The sequence below is a fragment of the Hyalella azteca genome, unplaced genomic scaffold, assembly GCF_000764305.2.
Source record: "Hyalella azteca isolate HAZT.00-mixed unplaced genomic scaffold, Hazt_2.0.2 contig2661, whole genome shotgun sequence".
In the NCBI taxonomy this organism is placed as follows: Eukaryota; Metazoa; Arthropoda; class Malacostraca; order Amphipoda; family Hyalellidae; genus Hyalella; species Hyalella azteca.
This window is the reverse complement of record NW_025932927.1, coordinates 62911-80568: the sequence shown is the minus strand read 5'-3', so window position 1 is coordinate 80568 and position 17658 is coordinate 62911. Positions and strand designations below refer to the sequence as shown.

Genomic DNA, 17658 nt, shown 5'->3' with positions numbered 1-17658 from the left:
AGATGGGGAGACAGGGTGGGGAAGGGTGGGCTACAAACGTCATGTTTTCCAGACCGGGGAGACGTTGAGACGTGACCGTGAGGGGAGGAGGTGGCGTATGGAAAACGTTCAGGACATTTGATGCGAACATTAAAGCCTATTTTGTGCATGGAACGAACTTTGAAATTGATTACCCGATGGGAAACATTTTAATGGGTAAGAAGAAAGTCGTGCAGTTGCGTCGAACGTTCGTATAATATAAAAAATTGCTAATATTAAAAAAAGGCTAGTTTCTAAAGTGAACGTTTGCAAACGTTTGTAATTCAAGGTTTAAATTATGAAAATATTGAAGCTTTAGGCAAACATTCGGCAACATTTGAATTTCTCGGTAGAAGTCTAGGGGCTTTCAGGGCCAAAATAAGTCCGGTACAGAAACCCGCAAGGTTCAAGGTAAACGTTTTGGAACATGTCGGTAATTGTAGGAATGCTTTATTGTTTGTTACACTAGATTTTTGACGTTTATATAATGTGATAAAGTTTTTCCATCTGATGAGAAATTCATAAACGCTTGGGAGGTGTTTCAACGGTGCGGCGAACGTTGTGAAACGTTTGAACGTCGAGCGAGCGAACATTTATATAGCTAACAGAACTGGAAGAATCATCGTGAGCGAGAACGACGTGTTCCTACCGTGACGACAGGGCATGAGTGGCCCTAGACGTGTTCCTACCGTGACGACAGGGCATGAGTGGCACTAGACGTGTTCCTACCGTGACGAGGACATGGCATGAGTGGCACTAGACGTGTTCCTACCGTGACGAGGACAGGGCATGAGTGGCACTAGACGTGTTCCTACCGTGACGAGGACATGGCATGAGAGGCACTAGACGTGTTCCTACCGTGACGAGGACAGGGCATGAGAGGCACTAGACGTGTTCCTACCGTGACGAGGACATGGCATGAGTGGCACTAGATGTGTTCCTACCGTGACGAGGACAGGGCATGAGTGGCACTAGACGTGTTCCTACCGTGACGGTACACTCACTGTAACCGCACTCGCTTACGAATGACAATCCATTATGCGGGATGTGATACAATTACCATCTAATTCACTATCTTCCTCACTAATGATAACTGTATAGTGGCACAATTCGCTCACCATGAAAAAGTAAGACAAATGCTGACCACGCGTTATGCTATCGCTGCGCCCCGACGCCCCTACAGGCAGTGTCGTGTGTGCAGAGCTGTGTGCGGCCATACCTCAGCGCTTCCATTCCACATTTAGCACTTGCTTTTCACTCGAAATCTTTCATCGTGCTGAGACAATTTTTAGACTCGTGCATGGAGAAGGTAAATCAAATTGTTGCTTAAGCTTTTGATGAATTCAACGCTGCATTATTTAACTGGTATGCAGCCTAAAGGCTGTATGCAGGCGAGAAAGATAGGGTTAGTGCTCCCGTTCACGCGGCTCACACGACATGGCGTTTACGTTGCAGAGTAACGGCCGGCACACGCTGCAGGTAATATTGCAGCCGCAGCTAAATCACGTACCTCTTCACGCTTTATTTCTCTTCGTCATCTTCATCAATAGTAATTTACGACATCATACGCCCACAGTTAGTACCCCGAGTGAGTTCCACTTGTAGCTCAAGGCACAGGGTTTAGAAATTTCATTTTTGCTGTCAAGGTTAGTGGTTCCCTTCACTTTGTAGTCACTGCGCGCAGAATTCGCCTAACCAAGCAACGCGCACACACACACTTCAACGCCGCCAGAAGCACACTGAGCCAGCCGTAGTTCGTTTCGTTCGGGCAGCTGTGATGCCATCTCAGCTGAGAACTTCATGGAACTCATGAGATAAAGACAGCTTCGCAAAGTGGCTCCAATCTATTAATTCTTCATTTGTAAAATAATTTAATTTTTGTATGACATCGTAAGAGTCATTTTTGAAATCTATAGGCAAGGTAACCCTAGAGATATACGCACAGCTCTACTGTGTACTTGACAAAATAAGTTTTTTCTAGCAAGAGTTGATATTGCTTTTTTTTTTCACGGTTGTCTGAGGTCCAGGAACTGCCGCTATGGTCGGGGTTATTTACATGTTATTTCTAAAATATTCAATTTTAACGTTCATTGCAGGCGACAGACAGTAACCAAGTAAAATATTAACAACTTCTATTCAGAAATTCCCGTCAGGCCCCATAGCCACGGAACTTAGGGTCTTGGTGTGGCATCTTCTGCTGCAGCTTCGTGGCCGCTACTGCATGACCTCTGCACTAAGGGTACAATGCACACTGTAGGAGCGTTCTTTACGCGAGAACTAAAGCTTGGGGGCAAATGAAAATCTACAGTGAAATAAATGCCTTGCAATGAATGAACATGTGCATGTATAACAAACTAGCAAATTAATGTTGATCAGATGCCATGTCTCGAGGAGATCACGTACACTAACTGAAAACGTCATAAATCTCTGCGGGCTGGGATGGTAACAGGATGAATACAAGGGAGTTGACATTTTTTTTGAGTTTGATGACAAGCAATTAGATAAGAACATGAATATGCATACATAATAGAATATTCTTTTATGTATTCATAGTATTCATATTCATGTTCTTATCTGATTGTTTGTCATCAAACTCGGTAAAAATTTTACGAGAAAATCCGGAGTGAAATTTATCAATGGAGAAAGTGGAGAAGAATTGAGCAAAGTACATTAATCTTATCGGTCTCTTCAAAAGCAAACAACTGCTTTTTGGATATAAAAATTAATTTTGGTTTAACTTTTACACATTATAGTTATTTAGGTCATTTTATAGAAGTGAAGCAACACACAAGGAAGTAATTAAGGGAACGATCGAAAAGCTTGGCAACCAACGTGAGCGAAACTCAACGACACGCGCGCCAGGAATGCAAGCGTCGCGCCACTCGCGCGGACGCAGTGCGGTGCAGTGGGTGGCGATGTGCGGTGCAGTGGGTGGCGATGTGCTGTGCAGTGGGTGGCGGTGTGCAGTGCAGTGGGTGGCGGTGTGCGGTGCAGTGTGTGGCGGTGCAGCGGGTGGCGATGTGCTTGGGTGGCGGTGTGCGGTGCAGTGGGTGGCGGTGTGCGGTTCAGAGAGTGGCGGTGTGCGGTGCAGTGGGTGGCGGTGTGCGGTGCAGTGGGTGGTGGCCTTATCTTCCTAATAACACACTACCATCCTAAACCATGGTATCCTAATAACATACTACATACCATCCTGAACCATGATAAGCGAAATAAACGTCGTATCGTACGCCCTTCTAGTCTGCATCCTTCTCTCAGTCTTGGTCTCTAAAAAAAAATAAAAGACTCGATGCATCTATATTTCTAATAGACAATATACAAGTTCCATGTGGTAGTATGGAATTTTCAAAAATATTTGTCAGGTTACTTGCATATGAGCGGTTCAGGATGCGTCAAACAAAGTGAACCCTCAAGATGATCTTGATAGTTTATTTCACTGGCTGATACGTGGCAGCTGCGTTTTAATGCTTAAAAGTGTTAAGTACTTCACCTCAGCAAGAACAAAGAACAGCAAGATTACCGTATGAGAAGACACGGTTGCAACGAAAGAGTTATGATTGAAAAGTCGAAATCGGAAAAAGATATGAGAGTTTATGTCGACTAGGAGCTTAAATTCTTTAGGGCCTCTAGGCATATTGAAACGAAAGTTAATAAATCCAATAAACTGCTCGGGCTGATCATGTGCTCCTATACGAGTACCTAGATGCAGAAGCGATGAAGCAGTTGGTTTGTTGCTGTTGTGCGCCCCAACCTAGAGTTTGGAAACGCCGTGTGATCACCGCAATTTGAAAAGGACAAAAATTTAGTGGGCAGTGTTCAAAGACTCGCCACAAGGATAATTCCAGGCTCAAATAGCAAATTTTATGAAGAAAGATTAAAGATTATGAAGCTTCCAAGTCTCTGTCATCGACGTCTGTGAGGTGATCTCATTGAAGTATACAAGTATACTGTATACTCATGGTTTATACAAGGTCCCCGAAGGATTACTAGAATTTGAAACAGGATCAACACCACGGGCCATGGATATAAATGAAAAAACTGAGTTGCAAACTCATCTACGAGAAAAAACTTCTTTATCCTTCTCGCTTCGAGTCACCGACATGTGAAACAGCCTCTCTGATGATATTGTTTACGCTCCGAGTATTAGCACGTTCAAGAACAGACTAGACAAGGCTATGCGGGAGCATGTGTTCATTGTTAGTCTTGAAATGCCTAGTTGCCTAGTACCGTACAGAATAAATGAAAGTCCAGTAACGATTTCGAACCACCGTAAATTAGAAAGATTTGGTTAAAAGGCCAGTTTTTAGATCTGGGAACAAGTCGGGAAAAGTACATAAATAGGCCAAAGGACTATTCTTCAATACCGAAAAAAACTATACTTTTAGGGTGCGAACAAATAGAAGTTTATGATAGTTGACCAGCGAAAGCTTCATTTTTTACGAAAGTGACGTAAAAAACTAATGTCTATGGTCAGACTCACCAATTTTGCTTCCTTGCCTCCGCTTGACGCGCAAGCAAATCGTGCGCGACCTGATGCACTGAAAATAAATAGAAGAAAAATAAAAAAAATTGAACATGAAGAAATCGATAAGGATTACAATGTAAACAATGACACATTAAACTTTTTGAAGTCGTAGCAACTAAGGACCATTGTATTGCAAATGAGTTCAATGAGGATGGACTTCGTCGATTCTTTTCCAAGATTTCAGAACAATCAACGTGGTAAAGGCGCTCATTTAATAAACAAAATGTATGGTTCATAGCTATACAAATATGGCATCTTCTGTAAAATACACAGAACACAAAGTATGCATTTGTTTGGATGCAAATGCAAATAAAGGAATAACATGCAACGAAAAGAGGAAAGAAAACGTGAGTAAAGTGGAGGACATCAAGGCAGTTGTGAGTGGAAGGTACAATGGACGAACGGAGGAGTGATAACGGGCTATAATGATTAAGTGTATTATAATGCAAGGGGTAAGAATTTAATGGCAGTAGAAAATGAGCAAAGCTACGAATTTTCGATGTGATGAACGTTATAAACAAGAGGTTCAAGCTTGATGGTCAAGAGCTGCCACCTGGTGGATGTGTTGGATGACCTCCGTGTGGGTGGCATCCTCCAGACTCCGTCCATTCACCTCCAGGATTTCATCCCCGACCTCCAAGTCAGCTTTGTCCGCGGGTGAGCCTGTGGACGAAAACTCTAATGTTGAGTGACCGTGGAAAAACCTAATCAAACTGCATTTCAACTTCTGTCATAAAAAAATGCCGAATAAATTCACCATATCTTAGTCGACAACGTTTCGGTTTCGATAGATTTCAAATTTTCGGGTTCGGCTTTATTCGGTACTTCGGTTTTAACCTCTTTGGCTTGTCTCCGTTGATTGCATTTGCGTCATCTAAATTCTTGAACCGACGACGGAGCTGGTCTCCAAAATGTTTTCAATAAAGATGCGTTTATTAGCGTGGCGGTTTCTTTGCTTTGAAATTCTTCATTGGAAGTAACGGCCCCCGGACGCCGGCCATACCGCAGCCGTCGCGACGCTCCTGGCAGCACCGGCAGCGCTGCAGAGCTTACCACAGCAATTACAATGCAAACCTCCGTCTCCCCAACCCCTTCCCTACATTGTGGGGTGGGAGTAACGTCTGTAAGGGGGTAAGGGATGGAGGGCACGATGTATATGTATTGTGCAGGCATGTGGAGGAGTAGGAGGCATGACGTGCAGGCAAGTGGAGGAGTAGGAGGCATGACGTGCAGGCAAGTGGAGGAGTAGGAGACATGACGTGCAGGCAAGTGGAGGAGTAGGAGTAATGACTTATGCATATTCAGAAAATTCTGCTCAATTTGTTCTCAAAATATTAATTCTGTATGATCTCTTTGAAAGATCACGGTGATTGTTAGTCGTGACGGAGCACTATTATTTATAATTATTTAACAAGGTTGGACAAATTGATCAGCTAAAATGTTGGTCGCAAGTAAGCGCGCCTTGAGGGCTGCAGAGGTCACGTCGATTCTCATCTATTCTGCCATGTATTTTTTTTTTGCCAATGAACGACTGAAGTGTAAGCTTCGAGGGTCTGAAGGGCTGGCGCCCGACGGTCTGAAGGGCTGCGACCCGAGGGTCTGAAGGGCTGCGACCCGAGGGTCTGAAGGGCTGGCGCCCGAGGGTCTGAAGTGCTGCGACCCGAGGGTCTGAAGGGTTGGGCCCGAGGATCTCAAGGGCTATCGGAACGAGTGTCTGGAGGACTGTAGACCGGAGTATTTATAGCGTTGTTGACATGAGCGTTCGGAGGAATTTAGACTGCAAGGTCTGGAGACTCACAGCCATTGCGTTGATTGGAAGGCAGTCATACATGGTTTGGATTGGAAATACCTACACAATGTTTACATTATTATTGATGGCATCGCACGGTTGGGTGTCCATGCAGGAGGGTATGGAGATGCTACTTGGCATCACACAATTGTTGCGGATGCTTATTTTCCCCGAGAGGACAATGCATTGGGCGAGCCTGGAAGGAAGAAGCTTGCTACAAAGTAAAGAGTTGTCGAGATGTTAAAGTATACGTAACCTCTGAGAGAGGAGTTGAAGGCGGGGATAAGAATGCAGATTTATAATAGCAAGCGATGTCTTCAAAACATACGTCAGCGCTAAAACCAACGCCAGTGACCGCAGTGCGAGTTTAAATGTTGCTCTGCCACTCTGTTTTGCCCAGAGCATATACAGTCTAGTTCCCATTCTGGAGAAAAGTCTCCAGCTAGGGGATTTCATAAGAAAAGAAAGTAATAATAATAATAGAGAATTAGCTATTGACGTGAGGGATGATTGCAGCGGTAATGCCCAGCTATGCACCGACACACGTTAGTGCCAGGCCCGCTAGGGCGGCTATGAGCAGCCAGAACACGGAGCGTTGGTCTGAGCAATGCTGGCATGATCAGAGCTTCAGCGTGGTAAGCTGCAAGACATCTTGAGATATGTCAGCCCAGCCGCCTACGCAAGACCTGCGTGAACAACATTCATCGTCAAAACAACGTTAGTTATAAATATTTGCTTTAAATTGGCCCTGTGGTCAGCCACACCAGGTGACTATAGCGGCCACACCAGGTGACTATAGCGGCCACACCAGGTGACTATAGCGGCCACACCAGGTGACTATAGCGGCCACACCAGGTGACTATAGCGGCCACACCAGGTGACTATAGCGGCCANATAAGCGGCGGCCAATAATGTCCTTCACAATAAGTGGCGGCCAATAATGTCCGTCACAATAAGTGGCGGCCAATAATGTCCGTCACAATATGCGGCGGCCAATAATGAACGTCACATTACATGGCGGTCATTTTTGGAGCCGAAAATGAGAATCCTTCAACTTGAATATTAAATATTATTTATACTTAAATATCATAATCACCATAACAAACCAAACACTCACCATAAAGCTTGATCTTCTTGTCCTTGACACATTATACCATAATAACCATAACAAACCAAACACTCACCATAAAGCTTGATCTTCTTGTCCTTGGTCTCAACCAAGATGATGACGTAACCACCAAGGTCAACCATGTTTGACGTTTGCTTCAATTGCCTTGGTGGAGTGACGTCAACTTGACAGATCAACGCGTGACATTTGAAGTGAGTCAAGAGTTTGACATTTGAAGTGAGTCAAGAGTTTGCTCAGGACATGACTGACTCAGGCTTCAGTAACACGTTTCATTGAACTAAAAGTTTTGACTATTTTGCGTATGCATTCATGTTTTGTTCACTGGCCTAATATGTTCAAAGTGCACAGGTAAAATATTAGTCATGTCTATACAACCTTATTCATGATATTTAACAACATATTTGTGGAATAGAAAATCATGTAAAGTTCGTTGAGTTAAATTGACAACAAATTCGGCCAGCAACAAGACATGTCCACCAGGAACAGCGGCACCAATAAACCATGTCCACCAATAACAGCCGCGCCAATAAGCCATGTCCACCAATAACCGCCGCACCAATAAACCATGTCCACCAATAACAGCCGCACCAATAAACCATGTCCACCAATAACCGCCGCACCAATAAACCATGTCCACCAATAACAGCCGCACCAATAAACCATGTCCACCAATAACCGCCGCACCAATAAACCATGTCCACCAATAACAGTGGCACCAATAAACCATGTCCACCAAAGACTGCCGCACCGTTTCGTTTATTGAGAACTGAAAAACAACTTTTTTAGATCAACTTTTTTGAAAATTCGCTATACGACTAGTTTATTTTACGCGGACAACTGCCAAATCAATCTCCCTCAAAGGATTTTCTAAGCGAACAATTTCTAGAGCTGCCGCAAGGTCTTTGAAAATTGCAAAAAATGCGATTATTAGCTTATTTATCATTTTAATGCAAAATTTTTTTAAGTTAATCTGGTCTGTTGAGGTGCAACTGCTTCATTAATATTTAATAAGCAATTATAAATCAGTAAACGGAATATAACACAAATATATTGATGCTAAGAGGTTCTTCCAGCTTCATATTCACGCCGACGCGCTAGTCCCTGCCCCCCCCTAGGTGGACCGCAGCATTTTACTGTCGCGTGTGTCTCTGTGGGTCTGTAGGTTATTTTATTGAAATATATTATTATATTATATTGGAATAATATTTAGTGCATTTACTCATTTTTATCTTTATTTCATTCACCGCCTATCGACAAATATTTCGCTTCAGATAGAAATGATATTCTTATTCAATTATAGGCCACTAAGACATAGAAGCGCTGGTTTTTAGCGCGACACGAGGATTACAGGACATAATGTTGAGATTTATTTGTTGAACCGTGCAACATTAGTGATAGAATGTGAACAACATGCCGAGGTGTTTAAAGTATCTTATGTTTGAGCAGAACAATGAGATAACAATTCTAGCCATAACAGTTCATCAATCAATTACTAAAATTCTGTCCTCAGTATCTCAAAGTTGAACTCAACTATGAAAATGGCAGTAATTTCTAACTAACTTATTACTTAAAACATCAGGCCTTGATGAGAAATGCAAATAAAAAATATGACCGTCTTCAAACGTCAAATTTACATAAAAATTTACGCTAAACTTTGGGTTTTCAGAGCTGCAATTGCGACAGGCTAAAAAATGTTTCGGGAATAGAGATAAGAAAATTCCACCATCGGAACAAAAGCTCTTGATGTTCGACGATCAATAATGAACATTAATAACACGCAGTATTTTGGACATTGAAGATCAATCAATACGCCATTTGAAAATATCATGTCTAACGACAGGACTTGTGTCTCCCAAATCAACTTCCAACTGTCAATAAATACTGACACGAGGTTTATCTTTCTATTCCTTATCTACCTTGGATGAAGCTGTCCTGCTTTAATTTTTTTTACAAAAGTCATTGAAAAACATTTCTTGCATCATTGACCTTCAACGGCTTACCAGATTTTTAAGCTGAATATTTCAGCTTTTGGCCCCTTCCTGTATACTAAATAAAGTTGTCTCAATATAAAGCTATTCCCGAAGAATAAATTAATTTGACAATAGTTTCAGTGGGATGACATATAAGCATTAATGATATTTTCAGTTTAGTGGAAGTTTGCTACGAGAAACCTCGATCCCAGTCTAGTTCATGATATTTCCAAACTGCGAATTGATAGTTATTCATATACTAAAATTTGTCCTGCATTATTAATTTGCATTATTGATTGAAGGTTATCGAGCAAGGCTTGTTCCAATAGAGCACCTTCTTGTTTCTACTACAGGATCGCTATTGAGGGTGTCGGGGCGAATGCAAGCAACATCAAATCTTAACTTAATTATATTATTATATTTACAATCATCATATTGTTCTTGTAAGATGATAACGTGTTTGTACTTCCAGTGTTTCATCTGAGTCAGATACAGTGCCGGAAATGGCTATATAACCACCCAGTTTTCTGCAAATATTTTTTCTTGCACAGAAAATATGAGATTCTAATTACACGAGGTTTAACCACGTTTAAAAACGGTTCCAACGCTATGCGCAAAAAATAATGTTCTCAAAATATATGAGAAGAAATTATGAAAATTAGAAAAGCCTAGGTGGAAATGGTTATAAGACCAAGATATGTTTTTCCGTTTGTGGATCACATAAACTCATTTTAATAGGCAATCTCACCTCCTTTCGCCATAATTACCTCAATGCATCTTCTCCCCACGCTATTTACCATATAATCCAGTGTCTTTTGAGAAATATTATCCCAAGAACGAACGATAGCCGTGCTCAGGTCACTCACAGATTGAAACTGGCGCTCATTTTGGTAAAGATCTCTCGCCATGATGCCCCATAAGTTTTCAATGGGGTTGAGATCAGGACTAAGCGCCGGCCACGGCAAACAGAGTAATATTCTGCTCTATAGGAACCACATGTTTGCTGATTTTGAGGTGTGAATCAAAGCATTGTCTTGTTGGAAAACATATGATCCCTCATGTTTCTCATTGGCAAAAGGAAAAAGTTGGCAAAACAGCGTGTGCTTGTAGCCTCCCATGTAAAATAGCTAGAGTTGATTTCCCTTTCGGCTAAACGCCCTCCAAACCATGACCGAACCACCACAAGATTGCCGCTTGGAAAAGAATTCAGGCTCACGGTCCAGTGGTGCCAATAGCATTGCCATCTATCTGGACCATAAAGATTGAACTTTTTAAATCACTGAAGATAATTTTGTGCCATCCCTTTACCAATAAGCAAATATTCTTCAGCAAATTTTTGTCGGTTGATAATATGCTTTTGTTGGAGCACAGGGGCATTTTTCCTCGTCATGTATTTGAATTTCTTCGAGTCATGCAATATCTAACGGATGCGTCGTGCTGTCACATCAACTCCAGTGGCCAATTTTATAGAAGTAGAGGTAGCGCAAGTTTAAGAAGCCTCAGAAAACAGTCTCCTAAGATCCCTGTTGGTTAATTTTGGTGTTGGTCCAGTGCGCTTTTTTCACCCGTAGCCGTCCGGATTAGCAAAAAATGATTGTGCAATGGGTTTTGAGCATTTTATTCCCATTTCGATGTCCCGTTGGCTTCTACTGCATTTCACAAAGCCGAAAATCTGCGCCTTCTCGGCCTCAGTGAGTCTTGTTCCATTTGGTATATATTTTACTTCGAAAAAATATAAGTGAGGACACTGAACTACACCAGAAGTACACCAGAAAGGCCCTAAATGACGAAAATCAAGATATTCTTTATATTGCTGTACTTTTTAAAGTGAAAATATTGCAGAAAGATACCAAAATTGAGAAAAACCTATCCTGGTCTTATAACCATTTCCCCCTGGGTTTTTCTAATTTTCATAATTTAATCTCATATATTTTGAGAAAATTATTTTTTTCGCATTGCGTTGGAACCGTTTTTAAACGTATTTTAACCTCGTATAATAAGAATCTTATAATTTTTTGTGCAAGAAAAAATATTTGGAGAAAACAGGGTGGTCGTATAGCCATTTCCGGCACTGTATTCTAAACACCGAGTTGTAATTTCTTCATTTTCTGAGTTCAAGAAATTATTGCCATTTTCATAGTAGAGTTCAACTTCTGAGGTACGGGCGACAGAATTTGGGTAATTGATTGATGAACTGTTATGGCTAGAATTGTTATCTCATTGTTCTGCTCAAACATAAAATATTTTAAGCCCCTCGGCGTGTTGGTCACATTCTATCACTAATGTTGTAAGGTCCAACAAACAATTAAATCTCAACATTATGACCTTTAATCCTCGTGTTGCGCTAAAAACCAGCGCTTCTATGTCTCAGTGGCCTATAATTGAATAAGAATATCATTTCTATCTGAAGCGAAATATTTGTCGATAGGCGGTGAATTAAATAAAGATAAAAAGTGAGTAAATGCACTAAATATTATTGCAATATAATATAATAATAAAGTTCAATAAAATAAAGTACAGCACACGCGACAGTAAAATGCTGCGGTCCACCTAGGGGGGGGGGGAGGGACTGGCGCGTTGACGTGCGTATGAAGCTAGAAGAACCTCTTAGCATCAATAGATTTGTGCCATATTCCGTTTAATGGTTTATAATTGTTTATTAAATGTTTATGAAGCAGCATCACCTGAACAGACCAGGTTAACTTCCGAAAATTTAACATTAAAATTATAAAATAAAGCTAAAATTCGCGTTTTTTGCAATTTTCACAGGCTTTGCGGTAACTTTAGATGTTGTTTGTATGGAAAATTCTTTGAAGGGGATTTAATTGGCAGCTGCCCAAGTAAAATATCAGTCGGATAGCGAATTTCCCAAAAAAGTTTTTATTCGGTTCATCCAAAATTATCCAATAAGGATTACACCTAAAATATTAATGCTACGCTTCCACGCTTCACAGTTACATCACCTTTATCCAATAAGGATTACACCTAAAATATTAATGCTACGCTTCCACGCTTCACAGTTACATCACCTCAAAAGTCCACGGTATCTGCTGCCAGCATTTAAGTATCTATTAGCGGCATTGCAGTCATTGCAAGGAGCCAGTCAGGGGGAGCCCGACTTTAGGAATGCCACTCTTGTAGCCCTGACATTTGCCACTCTTGTTGATCAACAGCAGTGAGGACAACAGCAGTGAGGACAACAGCAGTGAGGACAACAGCAGTGAGGACAACAGCAGTAAGGACAACAGCAGTGAGGACAACAGCAGTGAGGACAACAGCAGTGAGGACAACAGCAGTGAGGACAACAGCTTTAAGCACCGTGAAGGCGAGCTGCTCTAACGCCGCTTTACATCTGCGCAGCAGCACCTGAATATGCCCATTCAGCTGCAGCTGTACATGTGTACATCTGGCAGCATCACTGCAGCTGTACATGTGTACATCTGGCAGCATCACTGCAGCTGTACACAACAGAGCAGGTATAACTGCACATCAATGCAGGTTATGTCGCAATAAGGGTAAATAAATTTAAAAATGTTTTCGATGGCTCCTCCATCTAATGCGTCCACAAGCCTGCACCAGCATCATCATGCGGTGCATCATGATGGTTTGCAGGCTATAATTAAGTACAATATAATTTTTCGTTCTATTCTAAAATCTCAATTCATTTCCATAATCTTATCCTCGTCTCGGTATTAGTCGCGACTTTTTGCATTCGTGCACTATTATTATTTCGCAACGCGAAATAATTCATGCAGCACGAAATAATTTTTCATAAACCCACACACCGAGCCAAGGTTTGGCTCTGCGTATCATGAACATTGACTCAACCAATTAACGATTTAACACATTGACTCAACCAATTAACGATTTAACACATTTAGTCGACACAATTGCACTGAGTTGACACCAATAGTTGACACAATGGCACTGAGTTGACACCAATAGTTGACACAATGGCACTGAGTTGACACCAATAGTTGACACAATGGCACTGAGTTGACACCAATAGTTGACACAATGGCACTGAGTTGACACCAATAGTTGGCACAATTGCGCTGAGTTGACAGCAATAGTTGACACAATGGCACTGAGTTGACACCAATAGTTGACACACGGCCAATAATTCGGGACGGGCTAGGACAACTCCAGACAGTTGCCTCACGTTGACATAACGTCACTGGAGTTGACAGACGCACAACAAGTTGACACAGCGACTGTGATGTGACACAGTGACAGTGTGTCAGCTGATTGTTGCCATGGTGGCATAGGTGACGGGAGTGTGTCACACGGCGACGCTGCTGTGTCGGTGTGTCAATGGCAACTGACTGAGTCAAGGAGTGAGAGGCGCGGTGTGGTGTGGAGAGGGGAAGTAGAGAGGGAGAGAGGGGAAGAGAGGGAGAGGGAGAAGAGAGGGAAGAGAGGGAGAGTTGAGAGTAATAGGGTAGAAAGAGAGAGGGGAATGGAAGAGGGAGAGGAAGGTGAAAAGCAGACAGAATTGGAGTGTCAGGGGAGAGAGAGGAGTAGAGAGAAGGCGGGATAAGAGTGGGCAGAGGGGAATGGAGAGGGATAGGGGAGGCAGTGAGGAGGCAAGTGAATTAATTGAAGAGAGGGAGCAGAAGAGAGGGAGCAGAAGGGAGGGAGCAGAAGAGAGGGAGCAGAAGAGAGAGAGCAGAAGAGAGGGAGCAGAAGAGAGGGAGCAGAAGAGAGGGAGCAGAAGAGAGGGAGCAGAAGAGAGGGAGCAGAAGAGAGGGAGTTTACGATCATCATATTGACAGCTTACGATCATCACATTGACAGCTTACGATCATCACATTGACAGCTTACGATCATCAAATTTTTCAAATAAATTTTTCTGTTCATCAACAAGTCTGGAGTTCATCGAGGATATTCAAGCGGTGCTAAAAATTAAGAAACAAATAAAGAGATTCTATTCGCAGCTGCAACTGTACAATGCATAATGAATAAATTGCACCCACAGGCACTCCTTGGGTCCCAGCATGGGTAATACGTCCTGATTATAATATATATTAATAATCTACTTTAATTATTATAATCAATTATAATTATAGTGATACCGGGACTGTGACACGGGGACTGATGTGTGCTGGGACACACGAGCGTGACCAGCGTGACGTCACGAGCGTGACTAGCGTGACGTCACGAGCGTGACCAGCGTGACGTCACGAGCGTGACTATCGAAACGTCACGAGCGTGACTAGCGTGACGTCACGAGCGTGACTAGCGTGACGTCACGAGCGTGACTAGCGTGACGTCACGAGCGTGACCAGCGTGACGTCACGAGCGTGACTAGCATGACGTCACGAGCGTGACCAGCGTGACGTCACGTAACAGGTGGGGGTGGGGGGCAGGTGGGGGCAGGTGGGGAGTCCAGCCTCGCCCCGCAGGGGAAGGCATCGCAACTCCCAAATCGATCGCTCGATTCCCCCACTTCTTCCCCGAGCTCCCTAAACCCGCAACTCTCTCTCGTCCATTGATGGGCCGCCACTCCCCCCCACTCCCAACTGTCCCCACAGCCACCTGTCCCCACTCCCACCTTTCCCCAACATGTCCCTCAGTTCCCTCGACATCTGCAGGTGGGGATTGCATCAAAACTCACGTCACAACTGATCGCGAGTAGACGCTCGGCAATCTACTCAACATCACGCAGCTCGTAAGCACGAATGCTGCTGTCACGAACTACTCAACATCACGCAGCTCGTAAGCACGAATGCTGCCGCCACGAACTACTCAACATCACGCAGCTCGTAAGCACGAATGCTGCTGCCACGAACTACTCAACATCACGCAGCTCGTAAGCACGAATGCTGCCGCCACGAACTACTCAACATCACGCAGAAGCTTCCCCCTCACCTGGGGCGATGTGGTCCAGGCGAGGGGGGCTGTGGGGGTCGTCGCTGCCCCCCACCACGGAGAACCCAAACCTGCGGTCCGCAGGGCCCATGAACACCGACACCTTCTGTGGGGGGAGAGGGTTAGGTTATACGAAGGGCGTGAGTACAGCATGAAGGGCATGATGGTGAAACAAAGGGCGTGATGGCCAAACGAAGAGCGTGAGTACAGCATGAAGGGCGTGATGATGACACAAAGGGCGTGATGGCCAAACGAAGGGCGTGAGTACAGCATGAAGGGCGTGATGGTGACACAAAGGGCGTGATGGCCAAACGAAGGGCGTGAGTACAGCATGAAGGGCGTGATGGTGACACAAAGGGAGTGATGGCCAAACGAAGGGCATGAGTCAGCATGAAGGGCGTGATGGTGACACAAAGGGAGTGATGGCCAAACGAAGGGCGTGAGGGCCATACATAGTGGGTCAGGATGACGCAGGGGCGTTGATGCGATACAAAGGACATCCACTCGACGGCGCCCAGGAAGCGAGGCAGGCTATATCGGGATGAACCGCAGGTTGGACTTAACCTAAGCCTGCCGAGACATGTTTGCATGCGAACGAGTTCTGGTGTGAAGTTAACTGCGCAGCAGCGGACACTGAGAAAACTATTTACTACACCATCCGACGGCCCTCTAACGCCCCCCAGCATCGGACGGCCCTCTTACGCCCCCCAGCATCGGACGGCCCTCTTACGCCCCCCAGCATCGGACGGCCCTCTTACGCCCCCCAGCATCGGATGGCCCTCTTACGCCCCCCAGCATCGGACGGCCCTCTTCCGCACCCCAGCATCGGACGGCCCTCTTACGCCCCCCAGCATCGGACGGCCCTCTTACGCCCCCCAGCATCGGACGGCCCTCTTACGCCCCCCAGCATCGGACGGCCCTCTTACGCACCCAGCATCGGATGGCCCTCTTACGTCCCCCAGCACCGGACGGCCCTCTTACGTCCCCCAGCATCGGATGGCCCTCTCACGCACCCAGCATCGGATGGCCCTCTTACGCCCCCCAGCATCGGATGGCCCTCTTACGCACCCAGCATCGGAAGGCCCTCTTACGTCCCCCAGCATCGGACGGCCCTCTTACGCCCCACAGCATCCGACGGCCCTCTTACGTCCCCCAGCATCGGATGGCCCTCTTACGCCCCCCAGCATCGGATGGCCCTCTTACGTCCCCCAACCTCTTACGTCCCCCAGCATCGGACGGCCCTCTTACGCCCCACAGCATCCGACGGCCCTCTTACGCACCCCAGCATCGGATGGCCCTCTTACGCACCCAGCATCGGATGGCCCTCATATGCACCCAGCATCGGATGGCCCTCTTACGGTCCCCAGCATCGGATGGCCCTCTTACGGTCCCCAGCATCGGACGGCCCTCTTACGCCCCCAGCATCGGATGGCCCTCTTACGCACCCCAGCATCGGATGGCCCTCATACGCACCCAGCATCGGATGGCCCTCTTATGTCCCCCTGCATCGGATGGCCCTCTTACGCTCCCCAGCATCGGCCGGCCCTCTTACGCCCCAGCATCGGATGGCCCTCTTACGCCCCCCAGCATCGGATGGCCCTTTTACGCACCCAGCATCGGATGGCCCTCTTACGCCCCCAGCATCGGATGGCCCTCTTACGTCCCCCCAGCATCGGCCGGCCCTCTTACGCCCCCAGCATCGGATGGCCCTCTTACGCCCCCAGCATCGAATGGCCCTCTTACGTCCCCCAGCATCGGATGACCCTCTTACGCACCCAGCATCGGCCGGCCCTCTGACGTCCCCCAGCATCGGCCGGCCCTCTTACGCACCCAGCATCGGACGACCCTCTTACGCCCCCCAGCATCGGACGGCCCTCTTACGCCCCCCAGCATCGGACGGCCCTCTTACATCCCCCACCTTATGACCTTATGACCTTATGATGAGTTTAGGACGTCGCAGTCCAGGTCACGCTGATGCGCCGCCTTCGTCGTCCTCCGTCTCCGAGTCGTCGTCGGATGTAACGTTGGACGTGTTCCGTTTATTAGCCCTCATTTGGGCACGCTGATGCAAGATGCTGTTGCTTGTCGCTTGCTGATGGTAGTTTCCCATTACTGGACAGTCCGGGATCTTGCTCAACCACTTGTCCAGTTGTCTCTTGAATGTTGCAAGGGTAAACTCCCCTCCTCTCAGCGCTTTTGGCAAGGCATTAAAGAGTCTCGGTCCTACCACGGACAGTGATCCCTCACGAAGAGTCTGTACTCTGGCCGCGGCTCGGTTATTAAATGGGGGAATCCTGCACAGTCTCCCCCTTCTTTCGTTGTAATATGTCCTTATTTTGGAGGTCTCACTCTCAAAGTT

General features: G+C 45.4%; 1 protein-coding gene across 1 annotated transcript in view; it reads right to left on the bottom strand.

Annotated features, from left to right (window-relative positions):
- LOC108679197 (protein PALS1) overlaps window positions 1–17658 on the bottom strand; it is a 53932-nt gene that overhangs the window by 35406 nt on the left and 868 nt on the right. Inside the window, exons 2-4 of the mRNA XM_018167797.2 lie at window positions 15300–15405; window positions 5094–5203; window positions 4496–4553 (exon numbers count right to left, since the gene is read on the bottom strand). Coding sequence (XP_018023286.1) covers window positions 4496–4553; window positions 5094–5203; window positions 15300–15405 — 274 coding nt within the window. The remainder of the gene's footprint in view (window positions 1–4495; window positions 4554–5093; window positions 5204–15299; window positions 15406–17658) is intronic.